General features: G+C 37.9%; 1 protein-coding gene across 8 annotated transcripts in view; it reads right to left on the reverse strand.

Moving 5' to 3' along the window:
- MARCHF1 (membrane associated ring-CH-type finger 1) overlaps nucleotides 1-27,586 on the reverse strand; it is a 193,965-nt gene that overhangs the window by 7,684 nt on the left and 158,695 nt on the right. For 6 of the 8 annotated variants that reach the window (XM_039700135.1, XM_039700136.1, XM_039700134.1 and 3 more), the window contains 3 exons: nucleotides 25,758-25,837; nucleotides 24,745-25,476; nucleotides 13,297-13,477 (listed from right to left, as the gene is read on the reverse strand). In XM_039700135.1, the coding sequence (XP_039556069.1) occupies nucleotides 13,297-13,477; nucleotides 24,745-25,476; nucleotides 25,758-25,837 (993 nt within the window). The remainder of the gene's footprint in view (nucleotides 1-13,296; nucleotides 13,478-24,744; nucleotides 25,477-25,757; nucleotides 25,838-27,586) is intronic. The other 2 variants (XM_039700142.1, XM_039700140.1) reach the window with 1 other exon arrangement.

Raw genomic sequence — 27,586 nt, forward strand, 5'->3', positions numbered from 1 at the left:
TGTAAACATTTGTAGGTGGAAAAAACCCAGACGAAATAAACCAACCAACAGGCAGGATAGGTAAATAAAGGTTCAAAAACACACTACAACACCAGCTCACAGAGTTCTGCTGCCATTTGCAGGAAAGGTATCTCAGGAGAGGAAGCCAGCAGAAATTGGCTGAAGCAGGCCTTTCTGCTAACATCCCATGATCAAATCCAGCCAGAAGGCAAGCCAAGGCCCACTGAATTCTGCTTCTTTCTCCAGCTGGCTCCTTTTCTTCTCCCACAAGACAGCCTGCCTTGCCTGTCTATTCTGTCCACACACATGTTACACACCAGACAGAAGGTGGCTACCAAGACACTGGGAGAGGTCACCAGGGCACAGGTGGTTATGGGACTGGGAGACTGCAGAATATCTTGTACTCCAGTTTGGAATACAGGAAAGGAATAAGGTCCGAGGAGAGACTCCATTTGTCATGCACAGATACCTGGGAGCATTTTACAGCTCTTAGCATGCTCCAAAGCTGCTCTTTTGTTTTGCCCTGCCCTTGCTGCAGTCATAATTCTCTCAACTATGGTGATGATGAGCTGAACTCAGAAGAAAAAAAGCAATTAAACTTTGTGCTGTACTTCTGGTGATCCCAGTGGTAGCTGATGTAACTTCCCCATCCTACTCATGTATTTTAGATTGGCTGAACAGAGAGTACTTTGTGAATAGATGAATCATGCTCTACTACATGAGTGATGTTAGTAGATGAGCCAGCAATTTATGTCATCCTGGAGCAGAAAAGTGCATTTCCCTATTTTAGGATTTTTGCAATGGGCTTGTATCAAAAAATTAACTGTTAGTTTTAGCACAGACTTGCTTGGACAAAAGCACAGTTATGTGAAATAAAAATTGCTGGAAAATCCATAACAAAGGATGAGACAACAATGTAATGAACAATGAAAGCATCAGCCCCTTTTACTTTTGCTTTATAGTCTTTATAGTCCAACAGCCTAAGGTTGCGTGAGGAATTTTGGCAGGCGCTGCCTTTCATGTCACATAGTGCGTTAATGCCTCCTTAACCTCTGATAAATTCATCCCTGCTGTGTTTTGAAGCTCCTGCAGTTCTCATGGCTTTCCACATTCACAGTAGAAAGATAAAAATAAATTGTGCCATGTTTTATTATCTTCATCAGTGATCTCCAAGAAAATACAGCAATCAGGTTGATGACACTGTGACATGCCATGGATAGAATATCAGATGCTACCAAGAACAAAAAACAGCACAAAATTAAATACACAGATGCAATTTTCTTTGGGAATTTAGATATTAATGCTCCTAAGGTGCTTTAGATACTGTAATGACAGAAATAAATGGTAACAGCCAGAGGAGACGTTTATAATGACTTGCAAATTATTTAGTCACTAAGTTCAAAGAAAAACCTGTAGCTTTTGCCCAGCCCCCTACAAAACACCCCTTCACCGTTGTCCATCTAATTGTCACACCCACAGATTCTGTAATCCTGGCAGCAATACAAACACAGCCTGGAAATCATCACAAATGCAGATGGTTTAATGTCCTGCAAGCAACCGCATGGATATCATAATGTTTCACAGAACAGGTGTGCTAGAACACTTTGTAGCATCTAACCGGAACCAAAAGATCTTTTAAACAAGTCACCAAATAAATCCAACGTGTAATAAAAATCCAAATGTCTCCCGCAGAAAGCTTGGAATATCCCCAGCCCCTTTTATTTTCTGAATAAGCTTTCCGAACAGGTCGCTTGCACTGTGCTCTGAAAACCACTGGAGGGTGGTAGGAGACTGCCTGACTCAGGTTCCCACCAAGAATGAAAAGAAGCTGGACTGTGAATGTGATCAGAAACACTCGTCCCACCCCAACTACTACTTACAGCTGCTTCTAAGACACATTGTGCATCTCAGCTGGAATTCCTGTGCTTTACTGCCAGAGAAGTTTGGAATAATCTTTAAAGTGGCAGCTGTAATACTGCACCCTGTTCTAGGTTTCTACCTCATGTTTTGTTTTGGTTTCCTAAAGAAAATTTCACTCAGAAACTTGAGAGAATGGGTACTGATTTCAAATCCCACTCTTGTAATTACAAAATGTAGTCATGGGTCTTCTGGGGAAATTTAAAAAAAAAAATTTAAACACTCACCAAACCCTAAAACATACAGGGAACTTTAAATCATGTGCAACCAACCACTTCCCTTTCCTGTAAAGTAGTTTGAGAAAATCTCTCATATTTATTTTAAAGAACAAAAATCTACCTTCCTGCATACACTTCTAAAAAAAGCTTGATTAATCATTATGCAACAGGTAATTACAGATATTTTCTTTAGTATCCTCTGAAAACACTCCTTGTGAGCGTGGGCATGCTGCTTCATGTCCTACATACCAACACAGCTTAACAGAAGCAAATCTGCAATTTTAATTCCCTCCCATACATTATGCTTTCTGCAAAGTGGTTTCATGACGGCCAATGCAGAACCGAAAGCTCCGCACTGCTCACACGAAAGCTGTCTCCACACCTCTCAATGGCACTTGGCAAACTCTGCTGCATGTGGTTCCTTTCCCCACCTCTGCATTGTCGATTTGCTGCCTGCCTGCTCCCACCCACCACTCTGTGCCCACGTGCTGCCTCCTGTCCATGGTAATATTCTGTCACACTGGCTACAGATTTTTGTCTACACTGATGTCCCGAGGCAACTGCAGTTCTACTGCAGGTTTGCAGATTCACACCTCTACAGCTGAAGGTCTCCCTGCTGCAGGGGCTCAGCACTCAGGATGCCAAATATTGAAGGTGAAGTTAATGGGCTGCTTTGCAACATATGACGAATGCCTGCACTTTTTAACCCCTGGGTATTTTCAGAAGCCCTGTTTTAAAAATTGCATGTAAGGAGGTCTGACAGGAGAAGCTGGTATGGGGGGAATATTGCTAATATTAAATATTTTTTGTGACATTTTCTGCCTATCCATCATTTAGCAGAAAAAATGCCTATGTATAATGTAAAAAACACCCGCAGGTGGAAGAATTTCTGCTCTCACCTAGAGCTAAAGTCATGATGCAATATTTTTTTAATTCTTTCTACCGTCTGAAGAAATATTTTCAGCCAAACTTGGTCTTAAAGTAATTATGCCAGCAAAATAAAGGCTAAAATTATTTACTAGAGGCCATTGTAGAAACTGCACTCTGCACACAGACTTAAAAACACACAGAAAAAGGTCTTTCGTATCTGAAATTCAACCCAAAGGATTTAGCCAGCACTTTTCAAAAAGAACTGGTGCAGTGTATGCTGAAGTGAACTGAGCAGTGAAGATATGTCAACAGTGTGAACATGTAGCTCAGAGTTATTTATATTAGGGAGGGTTTTCTGGTCACTTGTTGCAGTACTAATTGGCTCAGGCTCCACAGTGAGCTGTTCACTGCTATCAACCTACCAGCTGGAGGAAAGCAGCTGCCATGGTAGTTTTCGGAATGGAATTTGTGCAGTGGGTGGAAGAGGAAGAAATAATAGTAATAAAGGACAACAGGGCTCCACTCATGTTGGGAGAACAAAATAGCCTTGCAGAAATTGGAAGTGCTCGTAAGAGATGAGACTTCAAACCTTGTTATTTGAATAAAAGCATTCTGGGCCTCTGTGCCATCTAAACAACAGGCTGTGGTTGCAGCCTGTACCGTGGTGACAAGGCATGTGTCCCCACATTCTGCTCCAATCTGAGAAGTGCCCCTCAGTCCAACAGAATGAGCCAGGTCTGACGGCTGACAAGAGAAGGGTTGGTGCCATGAAAACACCTACACTGTGTTCCTTTCCCCAAACACATCCAGAGAGAAGCAAGAACCGAGCAGGTTCACAGAAAATACAGAAAACATATTTGTCATCACCTATTTTCAAAAGATACATCCGAGAGAAGAAACTTGTAAGGATAAAGAAGAGAAGACAATAATTAGGCCCCTGCTATGTTAATTGCTGAACAGGGAAATGAAAAGAATATTTAAAATCCCATGTCACCTGGTGGATCATGTGGCCCTATCTATGCACAACCTTACTTCCATCTAGTTATCTCATTAGATGTTCTAGTACAGATCATTGTCTAGCAAACCTGTCTGAAGTTTGCTCAAAATCTATTTCTGTCCTTTGGGAGATACTAAACAAACCTGTCCAGAATTCAAAAGAATGTCTGTGGTGTATTTAAAACACCTATTAAAAAATTTAAACTGAACCAGAAATGGGTGCATTTCTGAGGACAAACACATTTACTTCACTTTTGTATGATATGCATATCTAGAGTAACAAAACAAATACATAATGAAAAATCTCACTTTGATGAACACCTTAATATTATCATCTGTGAATTAATAATTCAGTTTTATAACAAGGATGGTACCTTATTTCTTTTTTGTGACAGTTAGAACAGACTTAAGTGATATAATCAGCATGCACTCTTCGCAAGCTTTTGCAATGTTTTGCTGTGTATGACATCAATTAGCAAACCCTTAAAAAATGTAAAAGAGAAGTGTAGAAATTAAGTAATTCAAGAATATAATTTCTAAAATGAAGTACCTGTTTTTGCAATATGAAAGTGGTATTGAGAATACTTGTCATTTACCAGCTAAAAGAACTTCAGTACCTGCATCCTAATCATCCCAACAAAGACTAACAACAAAAAAAAAACCCAAACCAAACAACAAAAAAACCTCACAAAACAAAACACAACACTTATGCTTTGGAAATACAGGACTCATGGCCCTCTCATCCAGTGCTCTGTCTCGGATAGAGGCCAACACCAGATGCTTTGGAGAGATGCGCAAGAAACCCTGTGGGAAGTAATTACAGCATAATCTCTCCATATTAGGAGCCTCTTTCTAGCTCCCATCTGCTGGAATTTGCTTTACATCAATATATAGAATGCAGAAGTACTTGACCAAGTGTTTACTTTCCAAGCATCTTCTTTGAATGCTGAAGACATTAACCAATCTTTTGTTCAATAGAGCCTTCAGTGCTATCATGAACTCCTCATTCACAATTACTTTTTATTTTCTTGCCTTGTAAGACCTTCAAGAAAAAGATCACTATCTCCGAGCACAATACACTTTAGCTACCTTATCTAAAAAATAATCCTGGCAGAGAAACTGCAGGTAAAACATTTAACCACTGATCAGGAGTGAACGACCACCATAATGTAAAACTATGGGGACTATCTGGTACTACGAACAAGAAGCACACATCTAGAACTCTAGAAAATAATTACTTCAGGTATCTGGACATATGACTTTATTAGTCAAAAATCAAAAAAGAAGCTACATGTTGGTAACCCATAAAGAAACAGGGATAAAAGGGGTAGAATCTATGTCTCCATTAACTTTCATCACAGTTAGTCAAGAACAGAAACAGATGCTACTGTTGTCTGCTCTCCCTACAGTACTTCTATGATCGTTCTGTCAAAGGATCTAGTTTGCCGCTTTTATTCTCTTTGCAGTTTTCAACTCCTGCCTCTATCTACTCTGTATTTCCAAAAGAGCAGCACATCTAACTGAAGGCATGACATTTGCTCCAGTCACTAAGCAGCAAATACCTTTAAATCACAGTCCAGTCCTGAAACAACTTAGACACATACACACACAAAGAAAACCATTAAAAAAATCAATCAGTCAAACTGCCATACCACAAGAGCACAGACAATAATTTTGCTGCAACACCAGTTATGCTGAGATTTCCCTTTCTGAACAAAGCAGGTAAGGCTGCTGCATTTTGTGGTATGTATTCTAGAGGCAGTATAGAAGCAGCCATGACATAAGCTCAGTGGATTCCCCAGAGATGGATTCTGCTGGGGTCAAAGCAGCCACAAGTCCTTTCTCCACTATAGGAGCCATAAGAAACCATCTCCTAGCAGTCTGTGCCTGAGTCTCTGTCTCTGAATACCAACTAGGATTTCCCTTTGCACATCTGAGTGCTTATAGTGTGACGGACATGGACAAAAGGCTCCTATAGCATGGTAGAAATTAGAAAAGGAGAGAAATTAGAAAAACTGATATAGCAACATGCTGGAGACCAGCATCCTATTACATGGTTTTGTAACCCTCTCCATTTCCTTTAGTTCTTCAGTCATGTCCAGTTGAGGGAATTTTCTCTGAAGAGATCTGTTGCTTTAGGCACTTAAAACAAGTTGTAGGATATGATTACAGTTTTGCTAGTCTACTTCGACCATCTTCTCTCCAGTATTCATCACAGAGCTTAATTTCCTCTATTTAATATTGTCCAGCCTGCTGAGAATCAATTCAAATTGTTACAAGATGTAGTTTGGTTTAAATGTCTGTTTGCCAAAACCCTGGTATTTTTAAATACATTGTTGTTTAAACATACCTGGACACATCCTTTTTTTTTTGCAGCTATATACACAGTATCTACACATATGTCTGAATTTCCACGTAACAAAGATTAAAAAAAGGAGCCGATGCTTTTAATTATCTATAAATATGGCTTTAGGAAGAATACTGACTTTCCAATGAATAGCTACAGTTGCTTTCTCTGTCTTTTAATTTTCCCACAAGAAAGATTCTTTTGATCCAATTAAATAAAAATAAAACAGAGGAAGGTTGTGCTGAGGAAAGCTATAGTAATTAAAATAAAACTACAGCCTAGTGCTCTAATAAAGAGCTGAGGGGAACTATTCATTCTGAAAAAGACAAAATTCTAATTTTTTCCCCAATAATTTTAATAAAATGCTACAGGAATAAAATTAAATTAACAAAAACTACCAAACCTGAGTAAAGTAAAAGTTATCTCATTGGTCATAATTTAGATCCACTACTGGAATTTCTGTGTTCAAAAGAACATCACATCATCATTTCTCAAAAGAAAACCCATTTTTAGCATGCATTCCACCAACAAGCAAGCATCAGCCTGTGAACAGATAATTCTCACATCAATAGGTCCCAGGCAAAATAAATTTGAGGCAGGTAACAACTGTAAAATTGTACGTGTTAATTATGTGACAGGTAATTACCTGCATTAATCAGATCATGAATAGCAGCCCTCTCCCATGGGAGCTGGTAAAGTTCCTAACTTCAAAATTAAACAGGAAAAATGGCATTTTTAAAAAACTCCATGAATCACAATGACTGGTTTAGGTCAATACTTGGGTTGATTATGCTCTTTCAACTTCATATCACTAGCTATATGTTTTGTGTTAGCATTCCATTTACACTGTCTTTATTTGTAAAGCCAGAGATTCTCTTAATTATTTTCAATGCTTCAGCCTCCCAGTCCTTCCTTGATTATAACTATTGATGAGGTCAGGCTGTAAAACAAAACACTGAAAGGCCTGAAATTAAAAAAAAAAAAATAAAGAGAAATAAGAGAGAGGCTGATGAACTACAGGATTGAGTAGGGGTCTCTAACTAAAATGGGAATTGAATATTTTGATGCAAGTTGCATCTGTAAAACAACTCAGATCAAACTGCTTATTTCAGCCTCAGAAAGCACAGAAGATTTGTACCTCCCAGAGCTCATGTTCATGGTTTCTGTGCAATAGTGGATAACACTACTAATACCCAGAGCAGATCAGTCTCCCAAATTCCCTTGCTTTTGCAAATGCTGCTGAGTAGCAAAGTAGCCAGTTTGGTTAATGGCATTTAATTAGAAAAGGACACCACTTTAATTTAATTTTCTAGTAGAATATTTTTGATTTGTTTCTTAGAAGTTCAAAGCAATATCCGTACAAACATCTTGCTCTGTCTCCAAGAAGGTTGCTGCACATGGAGGTGTCCCAGCAAAGTGTCACAGTAAGATGGCTTCTAGCAAGTCTAGGGATATGTTATAATGGTTTCAAGGTAAGAGCACAAGAATCTTTTGTCAGAAGTCTGTGGGAACTGGGACAGCTGTGTGAATAAAGCTGTGTTCTGAACAGAAGAGAAAGACACATGGAGATGGCAGGCTAGCACAAATTCTACCATCATAAGAAAGCTAAGCTCTAGTTTGTTCTTGTGGCAGAAAATGCAAGGCAGCATTATTCTGTGAACTACAGCATGTCGTCTTTATACACATAAATTAGCAGTAATGCTCTGTTATCGTCAAAAATTAGGAATACAACTGTCTGAACAAAGTAGACCCTTGCATCCCCAAGGCATCACAATAGGATATAAATGCTATAGAATCATTTTTACTTTACAAGCTTTAATATACACATTGTCCCTTGAGCCCAAAGTTATTTGCTATAATGACATGATAGCCAACAAGAAAGTAATAGCTTTGTGCCTTTGTGCATACTGGTGAAGTGTCTGACCCCACATATTGCAGGCAATTATTTGAGGCTACTGATGTTTTGAGACAGTTTACTGGAAGAAAGATAACACTGGAGCAGGTTGCCTTGACGACACTGTGTAGCTGCACCAGAAATCAAAGAAAAATGCAGGAGCTCCTTCTTTGTTGAGGACTGCAAAATATTCATCAAAATTGGGTCAAAAGGGAACTAGTCCCAGACCAAGTCCTGTGCAATATTTGATACCACTTCTTATCATGAGCGTTATTAGAAAAGCAACGACAAAGCCAGTGGTTCATACCTCACAGCACAGGGCAGTAAGAACTGAACAGCAAGCACTATGGTAATGACTGCCTAAAAGTTTGGGGTTTTTTTCTTGTGAGACTCTTCTGGTCACGTCTGGATCTGAGAGTTTACTCTGGGAGAAGTAGTTTCTAATGGTCAGCACTTTTTATTTCAGAGCAGTATATCACAGAAATTTCACTGTATGACTTTTGGCAGTGATCACCATACTCTTAAAAAAGAAATGTAAACATGAATTACCAAGCTACCACTGAATCAAAAGTAAAAAACAACCTTAACATATTTTGCCATCAGTGAATGTTTCAGGCATGCTATGAGTTTTTTCATATCAGCATATAAGCAAATACAGAATACAAGAAGGATAAACACTTAGAAGATACATGTACACATTCAAAATAAACAAGACCGAGTTTATTTCATGATCAGCATTTTCTTTGCTTCTGTTTAATTTAATAGAACCCTATCACTCTGTACTAAAAGAACATTCCCAGTCCTCTATTTTTGAAAAGGCAAAAATTCAGATACTCTTTCTATCAGAAAGAAAATCCACCTCAACTGCTACATAACACTTCTGTAAACAAAAAAACTGACTTGTGCTTCCTCAATGACCAAGAGCAACCACATAGTAACAATGAGCAATATTGCTTATGCCTCACATAAATAAGACTTTATTTGTAAATCATTTCAAAAATAGAATTAGGAGAGAAAATAGACATCTCTGACACCACACAATAATCTGTTGGGATGATGCATCACAGTAAGACATCTCATCAGATACTAGACGTCTTAAATAGATAGCAAAATTTAAATACAAGAAGTATTTTGAAGTATAGCAAGGAACTGTTGAGAATCTCCATTTAAAGACATTTTTGTGTTTAAAGCTCTTTTTAATTTTACGCATTAATCCATTTCATTCTCACGGTATTTTCATTCAATTCCTGTTTCTACTAGTCTTCAAACAACAAATTCAAGAGATAAGAAATGCAGGTGTTAATATCTAAGATTTCATCTTTTTTAAAGAAGTGTTTTTCTCAGGTTTAAGCTATTACCTGATAGTGCTCAATAAGGAAATCACACAAGCTTCAGCTTCTTACCACTTTCTAATTCCTTCTGTGATAAAGTCATCTTTTAAATTCTGCATGATGGATTGCAGATGCTGAGAGGCAAAGGTACAAATGTTGCTGTATTATTTATAATGACAGACAGATGTAACAGAGACCGTGAGAAATAAACCAGAAACACTAAGCAATGCTTAATATTTAATCTCTATATTTATCTTGAGCTGAGTAATTAGACCTGTCCAAATATATGAAACACTTGCAATGTCTGTTGATCAATGCTTAAAAGGATTACCTCAATGCAAAGACTCACTAAAATGATTAAACTGAGTTTTATTTGATGTCTGATGCTTTCAGGGATTCTCTAATTAAATAACTGTCACACATTGGCACAAACCTATTGATTTAATACTGATTACCTTAATTTATGCTAACTTTGTATGTTCTACATTGTCACTTTATGGGTGCTAACAGATATGGCACGATACTCCAAAATGATTGTGTTATAAAACCTTAGACTTTGATAAAAAATCTGTTATGAAACATTGAAGGTGCAAGAAGGGCTGAGGCATAAATAAAAATGGTAATTAATTATTGAATTACATAGTTTGTTTTATATTTAAATCATGCTTTTGTGATTCTGCAAAATGTAAAACTATAGATTGCTGTAATTAAGTTTGGTAGTCTGTAATTTTTTCCCTTCAGGAGATCAGCAGTAGGAATTTTACAAAGACATTATGACAAAATTCATCATAATGAAACAATGCACAGTCAGGAACCAAATTTTAGAATGTTGTATAATAAGTGATGAGAGAGATTAAAAAACAAAAAATCAGAACTGATAAAGAGATGTGACCCTTCCACTTGTAGGATGTCACTTCAAATCCAGGTCTAATGGCCATGGAAATTGCATCATCTGGAGCTGGACAGAAAGTCACTTTAGGGGAAATTATTTCCTTTGTTTTTTTAATAAATTAGTTTCTTATGTAATTAAATAGGCACTCCTTTCTTGAAACAAAATATATGGTCTTTGGTTTAGGAAGCATGAAAAAGATCTGTTTTCAGAATTCCTCAAAGCTTATTAGCAAAATTAATAACTTTTTTGGGGTTAATTTTGCTGTTCCAGTTGGCATCCAACAAAGTTGACAGGAATTGTGTTGTTTTCAGATACGTAACATCCCTGCCATCATGCCAAGAGGATTTCAGAAGTTTGGAAATTTTGATTCACTGCTGACAGGTCAGACTTAAGGGACTGAAGGCTCTAGAGGTCTAGTACAAAACCAAACTTTAGCAAAACCCAAAGCTTTCAAGATCTGGAAATCCCAGAGTCAGTAGTGTTTTCCAGATCCTGCATCAAGGAGACAGGATTGTGGAGAGTTTTGGTGTTAGGAGCTGCCTGTCCCACAGTACTTTGCCCACCACCCTTTGTGCCAGTTCTTTGAAAACACAGACTCCCAAGGAACACCCCAAAACTGAGATTCTGGGCTTTATAAAAGCTGCCAAGAAATCTGGCAGTGTTTCATTGGGACTTTCCACTTTTGCAAAATATATAAGGTCTGACAAAAAACGATCCTAAACAAAACAGTTTCAGTGTTTTTTATAAAGGATGTTTGGGTGTAAATTTACCAGTCAGCTCTGCTCATATGGCAGGTCTCATGATCACTTTTTCCTCCCTTACCTTGGCTTTGCTACAGATGTCAAAATACTTGGTTTGCAAAACAGCTTCTCATAAAATGTTTGGTGTTTCACAAATTTGTGAATGATGGTGATGACAGTGTTCACACTTATTAAGGATCACAAGTTTAATTAAATTAAAACATGAAGGGTGTCACAGCTGAATGCTATAAAAGCCAAAGGACAACCAATTTTAACTTTGAAATCTTTGGGAGCTTTGGTTTCTGAAATGGTTGTGACTTAAAAGAAAGGATATATAGTTAGGTGCTGGGTCCGTTCCATACAAACAAGTATTTGTTAGCATTGCATTTGAAGGGAGGAATGTTACCAGCACAGACTGCCAGGCAGATAAACTACTTTTGAGTAGTGGTTTGATCAGAAACAAAAATATCCTGCCTGAAAGAAGAGGTGAATGTTTTCTATGCAGAAATCTAAACCATACCTGAGAACCAATGATAAGCTGAATAAGGTGGCAATCATTCAATAAAGAAATTGCAGACTTGTAGGAATTACATTACCACTCTAAAAGGGGGAGGAGATGTGGCACTGACCATACACAGAGTTAAAAGTGCCTACTTCTGATTTCAAGTTATGCACACTTTCCACTCCTTTTCTCCTTGGTTGCTATAAATTTTGTTTCCCTTTTATAAAAGATGCTATATTATCCAACAAAACCAGGAAAAGGCTTTTGTTAAAAATACCAATATCTGTATATTCTCTTGAGAAAAGTAACTGCTGTGAGAGTACTTGTTAGATGTTAAAGCAATTCGGTTTGAAAGTAGAAACATATAAACTGAAAAAATCCCCCAAAGATATGCAACAGGCAGGGGGTTTTTATACAATTATCTCATCCTGTAACATTATTTAAAATTTATCCGCAATTACTAAAACTGAAGTCAATATAATTAAGTGTTTAGCCATCTTTTTTTTTTGTTTCAATTTCCAGTGTACATGGCCAGATCTACCTGGCATTTGAGAACTTTGTCTTTCCCTATCACAAGCTTTACTTTCCAAATTAGCCCAAATTCTTTCCTCAGAAGTGGTTTATCACCATGGATTTAATAGCAAATTCCTTTGAATGGGAAGTGTGAAGGAATTCTGCTGATTCTCCTTTCTCTGAACTACTGCTACCTGTATAAGACAAACAAAAACAAAATGTCTTTTGCCATTAGAATTTTACTATATAGGCATATGCTAGTCCAAAGCAACAGTCGCTATGTGTTTTTCATGTAGAAATTTATTTTAAATCAAAACTTGCCCAGCTCCAGATCAACTCAAACTTCAAAGATACAACAAGACTCCAGAAGGATGAGAGCATTTTAAAATAAAAAATTGAAGAGAAATTATCCACTCCAAAGAAAACAGAACCCACATATGTTTAATAAACTCTTCACCTTCCCTATACTGACAATCTGTGTAGTATTTTATTGATTTATCTTAGAAAACAGATGAGTGGAGATAACGCACATTTGACATTCAGAATGCAAAGTCACCCTGTCTTTTAAAGTCCATTAACTAATTTTAAAGTAGAAGTGATTAATTTGCCCATCAGTGTCACAGCTACAACAGATGCAGCTAAATTGACTGTGTTACTTCGTAACTGCTGTTTCCACATGGGTATAAACATCACTCTCAACCAGAAGTTATGGGCTTCATGTAAAAATTGCTGGGTGAACTGGACTGTGTTACTCAGGAGCAAAACATGAAAAGATTTCTTTCTGGCTTAAAAATATGCAGATGAACTCATAAAAAAAAAGCTGAAGATAGAAAGTCTAAACCAAAAGACTATTATTTGTGAATTTATATTGTATGTGTGAAGAAAGAGTCTTTTTGTCAAGTTCTCTGCTGCTGAAAACTAACCAGCTTATACATAAGAATAAAATCACCGTGACTGACTACCAACAGCAAATACAAAGCCATTCTGGACAGATGTTTCCGTAACTGTGCTTGCAATTTCCACAGCCATCCTGGAGCTCTGACACCTGAGGGTAATTATACTCCAAAGCAGCCTACCTTCCGGAGGGGCTTGAGCTTGGTCTCCATGATGAAGTCGTACTTGCAGAGCTCGCAGCAGCGCGTGTCCGAGCTCTTGATCCACTGGTGCAGGCAGGCCTGGTGAACAAAGCGCAGCGTCCCCGTGCAGCGACACGGCGTGATGAGGGGGCTTTCATCATCTCCCTCACAGTGACAGATCCTGACAGGAAGGACAGCAAGAGCGAGTGAGCCAACCTGCCAACCAGCAATGCAAAGGCACTGGCTTATTTACACTGCTTTCTCATCTTCACGCTTGACATTCAAAAGATGCCAGGTATATGACCTTTCAGATGGAGGCCCAGGAACCTTCTCCTTGTTCCTTTCTGCTATTTAGCAGCTTCTCCTCACTTAGTTATTATTTCTCTTTGAATTTGCTACGTGGTCTGAAGGTGAATCAATAGAAATAACAGTTTTTCCCTTTTATGCATGGCAAAGCCTTTAAGATAAATACCAAAACAGAATAGCCCTTGGTCTGTAAGCAATGCCAATAAAACCCTCAAAGGCAGAGAATTCTAACCCAAGCTGAAAATATCCAGCATGTGAAGCACAAAAAGTTCCTAGGATATTTCTTTGGAGTTACTCAGCTAAAGAATCAGAGAGCAGTTTTGAGTACTCTGGAGCCATGCATACGACATATTGTGTACACACACACATACTTTTTAGGAGGCAGGTATTGAAAAGTCATGGTCAACATAGTGTGTACACACACACACACACTTTTTAGGAGGCAGGTATTGAAAAGTCATGGTCATTCTTTTTTTTCTTCACTGTCCCTTTAGGAAGACACCTGCATTATCTGGGAGAATGAAAACTACTCTGTAAGCAGACACAAAGATAGAGGTTGGTCTCAGAACTGTTTTACCTTATGATGGGATACAGAGCTTTTCATGTTGTGGTTTTGCATAAAGTGATCAGTGTTCTAACATCATCATCTAAAGGGCTTCTTCTGTGACACATGTCCAAGTGTCCTGCTGATATTCCCCTCTTCCAGTCTCCTGATTACATCAGGAAAACATTCACCCATCGAAAACAATGTCAGATTTATTGGCAAGCATCTCTTTGAAGGCAGAGAAAGCTTTACAGACAGCAGAAGACTTAACCAAACACCTGAAGTTAAGGAGGTTCACCTCAATGAAGAATAATTCCCTCCCACCCCCAACCTAGAAAAACACAACAAAGTACCCAAGCTCTAATGAGTGTCTGAAGTGCCCAGCTGGCATGGAAGCGGAAAAAAAATATATTCTGAAGCCTGAGAAATGTTATTTCAAAATAAAGAAGTAGCAGTAACAGCACAGATCCTGTTGTCACACAAATAAAACTTAGTACTTAGGAATGGCACCCTCAGACAGTGCAGAGGCAGAAGTGTCTGAACACATCTAAGGAATAACTCACCCTTCTACAGAGAAAACTGTGACTACAGCACATCTGGCGTAGGAGAGCTTCAGGATAAGACTGCGTTCCTACTGGGAAGATGGGTGACCTTTCCAGAGCAGGAGCTCCTGATGTATGTCAGGAAGCAACCTGAGAAAGCCATCCCAGGAAAGACTGGCTACTGCACAGCTCTGAGGCTGCCAAGCCTATAAGCAGGGGAGCAGGAAATTCCAATGTCTCTACATCAAAGATCTACAGATCAAAACTGGCTGCTCCACTATTCTTCCACAGTGTAGCCCAGAGCCAAGAGAAAATCTATCTATGATGATGGGAAATCAGAACCCCACTATTCTTCCACAGTGGGAGAAGCCCAGAGCCAAGAGAAAATCTATCTATGATGATGGGAAATCAGAACAAAGCTGATTTGCTGGACATACAGAAATAAAGAGACAAAAAAATTCCAACAGATAAATGAAGCTCTGAATAGCTGGCCCACAAAAGCCAGGTTTCAATTTCTGCAGTAGTGCTCGTACAGGATTTCATGCCCCACAGCAGTGAAGAGGAGAACAAATTACCCACAACTTCCTTCTTGCACATGTTCATTTTTTGAGACACATTTTACAGGAACTCAATTTACAGTCTTTACTAATCCAGCTGAGTTAGGTGCATCAGTAGCTTAGTTCTTAGATGGGAATTGCCTATATGGTGATTTCTTACTGAGCCTCTAGCTCAAACAGAATTGTATTTTCAAAACACTGAATAGTTATTTTTCTAACAAATACATTCCCAACTGAGAGTTACATAAAAACCATAATTTTCTTTTTAAATTAAAGCTATTCCCCAAAGGAAGACCAGCATTCTTTGTTCATTTAAATTCAAGCCATACATAATTTATTTTACAGCCTTCGCATTTAAACTATTTAGAAATTAGACAACTAAGCAATGGATCCAATAGCTTTCCTTTCTATTACTGCCAAGATTGTTTAAAATTATTTTCAGAGCTAAAATACAAGCCTAAATTTCCACTGGGATCTTCAAATAAAGTGACACTGCAAATTTGAAATGAATAGAAATAATCCTTAGTAGAAATACTTCTACAAAAAAACTCTATATGCATTACACATTCTATCTGGGCTTTCCTTGTATACAAGTCACAAGCCAATTGCATTAACAACAGGGTGACACTAAGAACTTAAACTATGAATAAACTCAAATTAATATTCTAATGGCCTCTTCTAGCTTTATAACCATGAAATATGTAATGAGAATTAAAACAAACTTCAGTAGGAATTTTAAGTCCAGAGAAAATGACCAAAGGCCTGGCTTTCATTAGCCATACTCTTTGAATGCTCTTTGGGCTCTTTGGTGCAATTTAACTCTTTGTTATTTAACCAGAAGAAATGAGCTTAAAAGATGATTGTGTACCTGGACTTACAGTGACAGTCTAAAGATTTTTTGGTGCCCAGCACCTGTGGTAACAGACTGTGGGGTAAATGCTTAAACATCTTTTAAAGACTTGGAGCAGGTAACTTGCTCCGTCTTCCTTATCCATTAGAATTGATCCACAATTTCGTATGTCTTTGCTCTTTGATCTGTTCATCTATAATGCACATCATAATTCTCACAAATCAGAGAAAGTAAATTGTTAATGGTGGTTTTCAGAAGTTTGTTGTGCAAACAGAATGGAGGTAGGGATACAAAGCACAGACATACCTGAACCATGTCTGAACCAAAGTGGAGGTGGAGAACTTTCATTCTAGTTTCCTGTTGTCAATGATCACTACTGTTTGAAACTTTCCTGCATCGGATTGATTATTTAGCTGGCTGAACTTGTCCTGAGATTAAAATGTTTGCATACTTTAGAAATTAACTGAATGGAAAAAACCCCAAACCACTCTCTATGATAAAGAAAAAAATATATAATTTGCTAAATCTATACTGATTTTTTTACAAGTTGTAGTACAGCACTGATCATTGTTAATAGCTGCAGTTTTAGCTGCTCAGACACACCTACAGAATTTACATACTCAACTTTTCTCAACTTTTTAGTCTTTTAGTAGATAAATGGTTTTTATTATAGAGAAATACCTTTGACTTTTTTTTCCTGACTGCTTTAAGGATTCCTATCTATGAACAGGACCTTTCTTTTCCAGAGGAGAAGATGAGAACATGAGTCCAAAGGAGCTTTTGCTCTATGAATCACGTGTATACCAGACAATACACAATATATAAGCCATTAGATGATCTTCTGATTCAGATATACAAAATTTTGTGTGTATTTGTATACACCTACAAACATATCCCTACACACTGAGATCACAGAATATCTATATTTCTTTCAATAAAACTCACTGTGAATCCTTATGAAATAATACATTGACAGTGCTGTCATCTTATGCTTAATTTTTTTGTTTATATGTCATTATTTTAATTACCCAGCACATATTTTTCTAGCACAAAATTGTTTCTACAACCTTCAGCAAACAAATGTACCAAACACATTTGCCATCAGATTAAAACTATTTATCTTCCACAGAGACCAACATTTCCATTTTCCCTACTGACAAACATAATCTCAGTTTAAAAGGTCTAAAATCAGTATGGAACAAGGAAATCACTTGGAAAGCTTTGTGGTTTTTCCAACAGTTATTTATTCTGGTAAAATCAGGGCAATTGAAACTGCAATCTAGATGGCTGGCATCTAAACTGCTTATTGCAGGAGATACAGGCAGATTCCAACAGATTTGTAGCTTTTTCTTCACATGCAGTTAACAGTTTTACTCTCATTAAAGAGAATAGCTGCTAATCTCCATCCTCAGTGGCAACCCAGCAGTTTTCCCTAACCTGTCATCCACTAATCCACCTGACTCTTTGGAAATTAAGAAAACAGGCTGATCCCTGTGCCTCTGTAGTGAAGTGGAAAACGCACTTATTCTGCAGGAGTCCTGTGGGATTTAGTGCTCCACTCCTACCCTGCCAGCAAGTGCTCCTCTGGGACAGCATCTACCCAGCTGATTCCCATGGAAGACTACTGCCAAAAGACAGTGATAAAGAGTAAGAATCGTTCAGCATGTCCCTGCTTCTGCTGTAAGGCACATTAAGAACCTTGTCACCAGGAGCAGTGCTGGAGGGAAAGTGTTTGCAGTAATTCTGCATCAGCAGAACTCTCCGCGGATCCCATATTTGAAATGCCCCCTCTATCTCAGTACCTGGTAAAACTGTTAAGGTTTTTTGGCCATTACACATAGACCAAGGGTTTAGCTACAGAAGCTTTTATAGACTTCCTTGAAAATACACCAGGTCAAATTTTACCCACATTAACAAATGTAAAATCTAGGGGAATGCCTCTGAGGCTTTAAAAAACAGAAATGTATATGGGAGCATGGAAATGGGAATACTGATAATGACGTGCAATAATGTTTAAGGGCTATAAATTATGTAATTATGTAAAACTTGTATTGTTACTTAATTTTCTGGGTGCTGTACAGCTATGTCCATGCTAACAAGCATTACAATGAAATTGTAACAAATCTCTTGAAAAAAAAACAGCTCGTGCTAAAACCTGGGGTATCGACACCAGATGAACCCTGGTGGGTGTTTCTTTGATTTGAAACTGATTTTAGACTGGCCCAGGAATACACTCTGAGACAAATTCTCAGTGTGGTCTAAACCATAGCAAAAGTAAGGTTGATCACATGTGCTTCAAAAGCAGGATCCTTATCTGAACTAATGGAGGCCCCTTCACTCACCAAATTAGGAGGAGCTTCAGCCTTGTGACTGTGGCACATTTACACCAACTGTGATGCAATTTATAGGCAAAATGAACTAAATTTACACAGGTGCCTAATAACCACACTGTCATTTTCCTGAAGATGGAAGAACATCAGTACAAGAGAAATACTTTGGAACTTTTAACATATTTCCTTAATAAAAGAGGGAAATATTTTCTCCATATAAATATGCTCAAGAAAGATAATACCTATTCCAGAAATTTTTTTAGTGAGAAATTATTGAAAGTCTTGCCCTTCACTGGAAAGCACATATGAACTCAAACTTTTACTCTATTTGATGGGTACATCTCATACTGTATCTCACTGCTGCTAAAGGAGCTTAGTCAGGAAAAACAGCAGAGCTTGAAAAATGTTGGAGCAAGTGAATCCCTGGATTTGATTTTTGGCTGTGGGGATTATTAGCTGCCAGCATGAAATGCCGTGAGCTCCTAGGTTATCTTAATTGGACCAAAAGGATCTAATTTCTCAGAATTGCAAAAGGATGCAAAAAATTGCTGTCGCTACTGTTAGATCTTTTTCTTAAGACAACTATTCTGTCCAAAACCGGTCATTTTCTCTTTTGCCAATTTATAAATTCCTTACAGTACTTTCAGATAGTTAGAACCTAAAATTAAACAGCTTTATGAACAACTCATAGCGCGTAATTGTCATTCATAAAAAGAATCCACAAAAAATATGGAACTCTGCTTATGCATGGTTCATCACTTGGAAAGAAAAAAAAGTTAAATCCACTGAATATATTCACCTTGCAATAGGCTACAGAGTGCCATGTTTCTTTTCCTTTCATTTTACAGGCTTTCGTTTTTTAAATCTCATTTCCATTCTTTCCACTTTTAAATCACAAAGTAATCTAAATGACAAATTGGTCTTCCTCTCCATTTAAACATGGTGCGAATGAGGCACATTAATTCTCCACACCAAATGTAATCCATTTGTATATCTCTTCCCTGTCAGTCCTGCCCTTCCATTATGCTATACAGTCAGCTGTCTTTACCTGCCTAGGGAAAAAACCATTTTAAAAATGTTGCACCACACTAGTGGAATTTCATAAGGGCCTAGTTCATAAAGCTTTCTCTTCATTTCTGCAAAAGTGATGGGAATTTGTAAGAGCCCCAAGAGCAAACAGCATTAGCGAAAGCACATAAATATTTTATTTTGTTGACATTTCTTGTCTTTCTATTAATCTTTCTTTATAGGTGATAAATAGGATATCTAAAGAGTTACAAGTAATTGCTGCCTCAGATGCACTGTTAGTGCAAGATACATGTCTGACAAGATTTACTGCACTGAACAAGTTCAAAGAACTAGGGACTGAATCTCAAAATAGGAATACATTTCCTCTCACCCACCTAGTAGAAGTCAAAGCTTTAAGGAACTGAACTCCATACACAAAATATGCAAGCTTTAAGTATTCAACAATGGGACCCTTAAAATCAAGGGTAACTTTCTAACAGGAGGCTGTACCATTTCACTTATTTCCATTAAAAATAAAAAGTTCTGAAAGAAACAAGCAGAAATTAGGACTCAGTTCTCCTCCAGACAAGTGAGCCTAAACACAACAAAGACATACTTGCCTTACTTTGGCTCTCCTTGCATCCTTGTGAATCATGGAGAGCTTCCAAAAGAGACTGCATAACCAGATGGCTGAAGAGGTGACAGATGGAGATTGGAGCCATCAGGCAGATAATAGAATTAACCAGAATTTCATACTGCTTCAAAGACTGATGAACCACCAGACCATCAAGCAGAGGAGGAGATTCCTCAAAAAGCAGGAGATTCCTATCAAAAAGTCACTTTGGAAAAAATAAAGCTCTGAACGGGAAAGTAAGCAGCAGTCACAGTTCTTTTTGAGAAAGGGGTGAGTAATCAACATGCAGGACAGATTCAGACTTAGCTCCTAACATCCTGAGATCACAAGGTACACACTAACATCCCAGGGAGAAATAGGATAAAAACCCTCCAGAGAAAAACCACAGTCTGGAAGTAGAGCATCTTCCATTTTATGGTGATTTTAGAAGGCTCTGGATGGTACTTCAAGTCTACATATTCTGCATTACAGCTTCTTCCATCCAACACCACGGTTGCAGCATAAGTGTTTAGAATGAGTGTTAAAATTCAGTAGTAGAGTTTGAACCTATATATTTATCTTCTGTTCAACTTTCTGTTTTTTCTTTCTCAAGGACTTATTTCCTACCAACCACTTTTCTGTCTGCTGATCTCATGATTATGCTTCTACCTGAATATTTCAGAATGTAAGTAATTTCACGAAAAATACTGGTTTTTGCAGGTCCTAGCAGGTCCCACTAAATAATATTAAGAAAAAAAAACCCTGCTGAAGCACTTGATTTCACAGAGAGAAACTACATAATCATATTGCCTCTTGTCAGGTGCAGTATACATTATTTCTTCCCATCTATAATTGTGCTAACACAGGAAAATGCCCATATTAAGTTTTCAATGGCCTTTTAATTAACACACTAGATTTTGAAAACTGTTTTTTAAATATTATGTGTGAAATATATTCTGCAGTTCTCATGAGTCAACCTCACCATCTCCTTTACTTCTCCCCCTTCCCTGCTCGTTTTCTCACATGCCCTACTTTTATGCCCTACTCCTCAAATGAGAGCCTGCCATTATACCTGACTGCAGAAAGAGTCATTCAGATTTCATTCAATAAAATCAGGATTTGACTTCCAGTAAGCATCTTTTTTTTCAAAGTGAGAAACTCCACTTTATTTAAGTGCATGTGTTTTTGCTGAAATGACTGAATCAGCACTACAAAAATATCGTATACCAAAACCCTAACTAGTTAAAGAGAAAATAACTTTCAACTATATCATCAATAATAAAAATGCCACAAGATACATTCAGAATCAATACACAAAGCATTTATGATCCACTAGTGGTATTATTGACGACTCAATTTGCGTTTCTTAGTGATTTCCATGTGAAAATCCATGGGACTAACTTCTCACAATCCATTCACTTTGTCATATCTGATACACAGCTGTTCCCTTTGGGGAGATTATCCACACGCAGACCAAAGAAAGCTGTTTCTGAGGCTGAGCCTCAAGCCATGGCAAATTCCAGGATAAAGTATGTATGAAGAAAATCTCAGGCACAGGGCAACTTAGAAAAAGGGGTATCCAATTGTATGATTTAGAAAGCCTAACCTGTGAATCTTTTAAAAAGAATAAACTAAATTAGGTGCCAAAACAACTTGGCACAGCCAGTACTTATGTTCTATCTCAGAAGAAGAAACCTTGCCTCCTAATGGACTCCAGGAGAAAGTAGTTGTCTAAGGAAGAGACTGTAAAGGTCAGGATTGATGCCATGACATTTTTTCAGCATTTTGGAAAGAATCAGTGACACTAGAAGGGCAAATAATTCACTGAAGTGACCAAGAGGTTCCCCTTAGACTAGCTGAAGAACATATTGCACAATGGTAGTGTACTTTATCTGACTAATGTGATTATACTGGAATTGAGTGTGCACTGACACATTCCCGCTCATGCTGATAAATGCAGAGTGAAGAAACTGTCAGCAATCCAAGAGGAAATGAAGGAAAAAAAGTTGCCTACCCAGAAACTTAAAGACAAAATAACTGTCGCCATGAGACATTTACGATCTCTGTTCCTCTGCTATTTCCACACAACACCATTTAGGTGAGGGCCATTCCTCTCAGCCAGAGCCGTCACATCAAGCAAAAGACACAAACAGCTAGGATGAAAAGCTTGAAGAAACCCCCCCAGGAAAAAAAAAATTTTCCACATCACAGCCAGCTATGTACCCAGTCTTAGCATAAACATGACAAAACCACCCTCTTTTTACCATTTCTCATGCAGAACAATGGGGAGCATATGTACACATCTACACTGACATACAATTATTTATTTGGGTTTTGTTTCAGATTGGACGTTGTGAATTTTAAAAAGAAAACCATATGACAGATCAAGAATCAATGAATTGCATGGACATACCTGAGAAATAGAAACTACAATCTGTTCTGAATTGGTAGTAAAAATATGTCTTCCTTTTTCTCCAGCTGTATACAAACTGATTAAGTAAGACAACTTACCAGCTATAAAAATTTAACAGAGTTTTGATTTCGCTGTTTTTTTTTCTAGATGTATTACAGCCATTATGATACATCTGATAATGACAAAAAAAAAAAAAAGTATTATCCCTGACATAGAAAAATGCGTTTCTGAGTGACTTGAGAAATTTTGCAAAACAGGTCTCATCATCAACCATACTGAGTTTAATGCTGGTTGTCCAAAGAACATCTCCACTGATACTAAGCCTTCTAAGGGCACAACCTATCAAAATTTTTCAACTTCCTTCAACTAAATAAGAAAGAGCCTGGCTGAAAAGTCTGCATGCGCATTCAAAAGGTCCATCCATGAACCAAGCTCCAAGTCTTGCAAAAAGTGCCTGAAAAATTATAATAATATAATATTATTATAATAAAATATAATAATATAATATATAATTCAGTGGGTTGAGAAGATAAATAAAAGACTGGGATTCACTTTTCATCTGAAAGCAAATTCTAAGTTTGGGCAACAGCTAGGATTAATCTACGTAATGCATTTACAGAGCTTTATTTTTTTATATTTATATATATAGTATATGTGTGTATATTTATATACCCCCACACACCTTTATTTATTTGTGTAATTTTTACCGCAATATAATGAAGCTCATCTGAAGTGGTTTTTTTTCAGGTTTTGTGTAGCTCATGTTCTTAACAATTATCAAATGACCTGTTATGTATGTACTGCATGTACTACACTGGATCTTCAATCTGGGTAGTTCAGAAATAGAAGACAACACTGAAGCTGTTGTAGTTATCTCTGTGCACCTCTGCATCATGCCCTGTGGATAAATTTCAATAACATGGTTTACCACTGTTGCTGTTTCTTTGCATTTTCATAAGGCAGAGAGAACCCAAGCCTGGTCCTAATACACAAACTCATGCACACAGTTGGACTTTGAAGAAGCTTAAATTATTAAGACAGACAATGGACAGACGGTGGAAATGTGCATTTTTGCTTGGTAAGTATAAAAAGGAGTGCGTAGCCCTAGCTGTGTTAGTAACAGCTTATACCTTCTGCTGAAAAAAAACCCACAAAATACCTCCACATATTACCTTTTTCTTTTGAAAAATAAGATTGTTGCAGTGTTTCACCAGGTTAAAGCATACTGTAAGACTGCATGATGTGGCATCATGAACTTCCTCATCCTCTGTTTACATTTCCACGCAAATTCTTCCCAGCAAAGAAAAGTGAGAAGTTTTGGGTTACCATATGAAGAAACTAAGCCCGATTGTCACTTTGTAGATGAGAGCCAATGCTGGCTCACAAGTTTGGTGAGGGAGAAAAAAGGAAATACTTGTTTCAGTTCTGTTAGACTTACGGGATGGTGCATTTTCATTTACCACTGAACTAAGTAACTCAAGTGTTCCCAGCTGTGTACTCCAAATTTGAATGCTAGCCCAAAAGTGGCTAGCTTAATCTCATTTCCAGGGTAAAATGCTCACCTTCTGGTTGCATGCTTCACACCAGGGCATCAGATTGTCAGAGGCCTGAACTTCTGAACTAAAGACAACTCCTGATGTTGTTTTATCTTTCCCAAAACTTATTTTACTGCTTATTCTGCCCAATCACCCTTTTGTATCATTCCAGTCCTTGAGAGGGGTGATTGAACTAACAGCCCATACACATTCACAGTGTGAAAGTGTTTGGCAGTGCAAAATCACAGACAAATTATGCCCCACTAGAGACTATGTTCTCCAGGCACCATCCACTGGCTTCCTGAGGCAATGGCAACTCTAAGACCACTAATTTATTTCATATAAGTCATTGAAAGATTACATAGGGGACCAAAGCTAGATTTGAACTGATCACTTAAGGAGGAAAAGCTCCATATCCCATTGTATTGAGCTATCTGGCATCCTCCTTCATTCTCTGCCTCTGGCTGGAGATTTTAAAAAAACAGTACTCTGCCAGAGAACAGAGTGGATCCATCTCCATGGAGCAAAGACAAACATTTGATTCCTTTTTAAGATTACTCTTTTTAAATAAGGGAAGTATCTCTTCAGATTGAGATATGCTAACTTCTCTGTAGCAAAGGATCTTTGTTGTTATTTCCTGCCTAGTTTATTACTGAGAAATAGTGATAGAAAGCAGTCAAGGAAAAGGCACTCAGACTGTGGCAAGGAGAAACTCCTCTTAAGAATGCTAAATCCTAATTAGGGACTAACCTGCATACTTCTAAATCATCAGACCAGTCATCATACAACACTGGAGGCTTCTGAACAGCATGAGGCACAGTGGGCCCTGCCCCAGCAGGTGCTCCATGATCTGGGGCTGCCAGAGCATCGCTGCCAGAGCCTGCCTCTGCAAAGGAGTCCTTCGTGTGTCTAAGGAAAGGTGCAGGCTGCCGGTCTCTGTGGTAGCTTTTCCCTTTGCTTTTCCCACATTTTCTTGAGGAAATCCTTGCTTCCTGAGATGATGCTGAAGACTGTGATTCCTTAAGCCTTGGAATCCTTCGGCGGCGATTTAAAGTAGGATTCTCAGGGTCAGACACCTCTTGTTTCTCTTTTCCCATTGTCCCCAAGGTGACAAGTTCAACAGCATTATTGTTTGAGGACCCATCCTGGTTACTGCATGATCTATTGTTTCTTCTCCCTCTCCTGGCCATCCTGGCCTTTTCTCTTGCTCTCCTCCTAGCCTGAGCCCACTGACTCTCATCTGAAGATGATGATGAATCAGATGCATTCCAGCTGGATCTCGGAGGCTCAGGATGCAATTTACAGTTTCTCCCCTTTCCTTGCTTTTCTGTGTGCTCACCATTGTCTCCAGTCTCTCTTTTCCGCCTAAACCTTCGTTTTATGAATTTCTTACCACCAGGCTCCCTATTAGTAGGGGCCAGCACCATGACAGGGGTTGCATGTTCAAGCTCATCTTCTGACAAATCATGCAAGGCAGTAGATCTAGACAAAGCAGTAAGCAAAGGAAAGGGATGGAAATGGTAAGGGTGGGTAGAAAGAGAAATCACACACAAAAAAAAAAGGAAAAAGTATGAGAATGAGAACATGAATTTTAATAAACATGAGACTAAAACACAAAAACAAAACCAAAACAGAAATCAAAAGCAAACTAAAGTCTATGCCAATTATGAATAAAGTTAAGCAGAAGCAAGAGCTACATAATATTTAATAAAAGCAACTAACAAGTATCAGCCAGATGAGAGTATATTTTTCTCAGCACATACCTACAAATGTCCTGAGTGGAGGGGCAGACAGACAACCGAGATTGACTCCTGGGAGCTGTTCCTGTTGTAGGACTGCTTGCCTGTTGAAATAAGTTAGACAGTTTGGAATCTTTGTCCATGAAATACATTGCAGATATTTTACTGCTTTGCCACATGATCACAAAATCAAAATAACTGCTTCTGCTGTTCATAGCGCACTGTTGAACACACAGAAGCTGGCAAAATACAGGAAGCTCGAACAAAAGTGAAACCTATTTGTGGAACTAAGTACAACTGAAGTGTTTGAGCTCTCATTCGCTCATGAATGCTTTTTGTCACTGTTTGAGGAAGCAGCTTTCAGCATTTGAATTTTCATTTGGCTCTACTGTAAATGTCTGAAGGGAAAAAGTACTGGTTTTCTTTAATGCAGTCAACCAACCATGATGATACCTTTCCAAATCACGTGAAGTGCATTTGCGATACATTGAGTGATGAAGAACACAAAGCTAACTCAGGCTGAGTGGACTGATGAAACAGCAGGAAGATTAGAGTGTGTTTTAAAAGGTTTTCAAGGCAATCAGATCTTCTAGAAGAGCTGAAAATGTTAAACTGAGATGAGCCAGAAAAATTCAAAGTGCACGCTGCATCTCTACAGAGCTGATCACATTCTCAAACAGCAGAAGAGATATAAAACATGTTTAGTATGTGACATTTTGCTCACAAGGTTGTTGCTACAAATTGCAGATTCAGTTACCCAATACTTTCACTGAAAACATATTTTGATGGCGTTAACAACAAACCATTTCAATCTGCCTTGCTATCTACTGGCAGCAGAACTGTATGGAATCCAAATGTAAATGCAAGGCATTGTGATTCTTCAGGATCCCTCACAAGACACAGTATTGTGGGAAGTGGGTTCAATACAAATCATTCTTAAGGCTATGACCTTCCTGTAGCTGATCAGGGGTATTATTAGCTTTTAGGATGCAACCCCATCCATCCCATTGTGATCACCACTTCCAAATGCAGACAAAATACTACAAGTCTCAGAATTCCACAAGATCGAGCACCAGATGCAAGGGAAGGATGACTGTTAAGAAAGAGTACAAAGTACAAATCATACAAATATGTAAAGCCTGTTATCCAAATCTTTTGTACTAGCAAACCAAATTCAGTCAGATAATTGAAATTATTTCTAGCTCAACTTTCACAGACATTTTTGTGGTGTTAAAAAGGTGTTGGAAAATTAGTAGTAAAAGCAAAAATAATTACAAACGGCAAGTACCTGCCAACACTTCACTTTCAGCCAAGGTTCTCAACATCCATTCTATTTTATGCAAGCATCTTTTGGAACCATCAGTCACCACTATGTGGATTTTTGCTTTTATATGGATACCAGCTGAGACTTCAGAATAGTGTTTTTGCATGAAAACATTCTTCTAGCTCCTGGAATTCAAGTAACCATTTTTACCTGTTGATCACTATCACAAAAATACACCAACCCACCAATGATATTACTAATTCTTTACTTCTGGTTCCATGAATGTAAATCAGAAATACAACACCTAAGCCAAAATGAGAAATTAAATTGATAAAGCAATTGATAAATTCATTGACACAATCCTTGTGTTCTAAGTTTTTGCCATGTCACCATCAAAGGAGAAACATTAATGTGTATACATGCAGTGTCATGCTGGAAGAAAAGGACAAGTATCTGTGAGAGAAATTGTATTCCGTATCTCCTTTTCTATAAAAGCAGTATTTCAGTTATATGCATTGGGACAGAGTATGAGTTTTTCCAACATACATATTGGAAACATATGTTAGATGCATGGTTTGGTATATAATCT

This window comes from Passer montanus, unplaced genomic scaffold (genome assembly GCF_014805655.1).
Source record: "Passer montanus isolate IOZ18808 unplaced genomic scaffold, ASM1480565v1 scaffold14, whole genome shotgun sequence".
Lineage (NCBI taxonomy): Eukaryota > Metazoa > Chordata > Aves > Passeriformes > Passeridae > Passer > Passer montanus.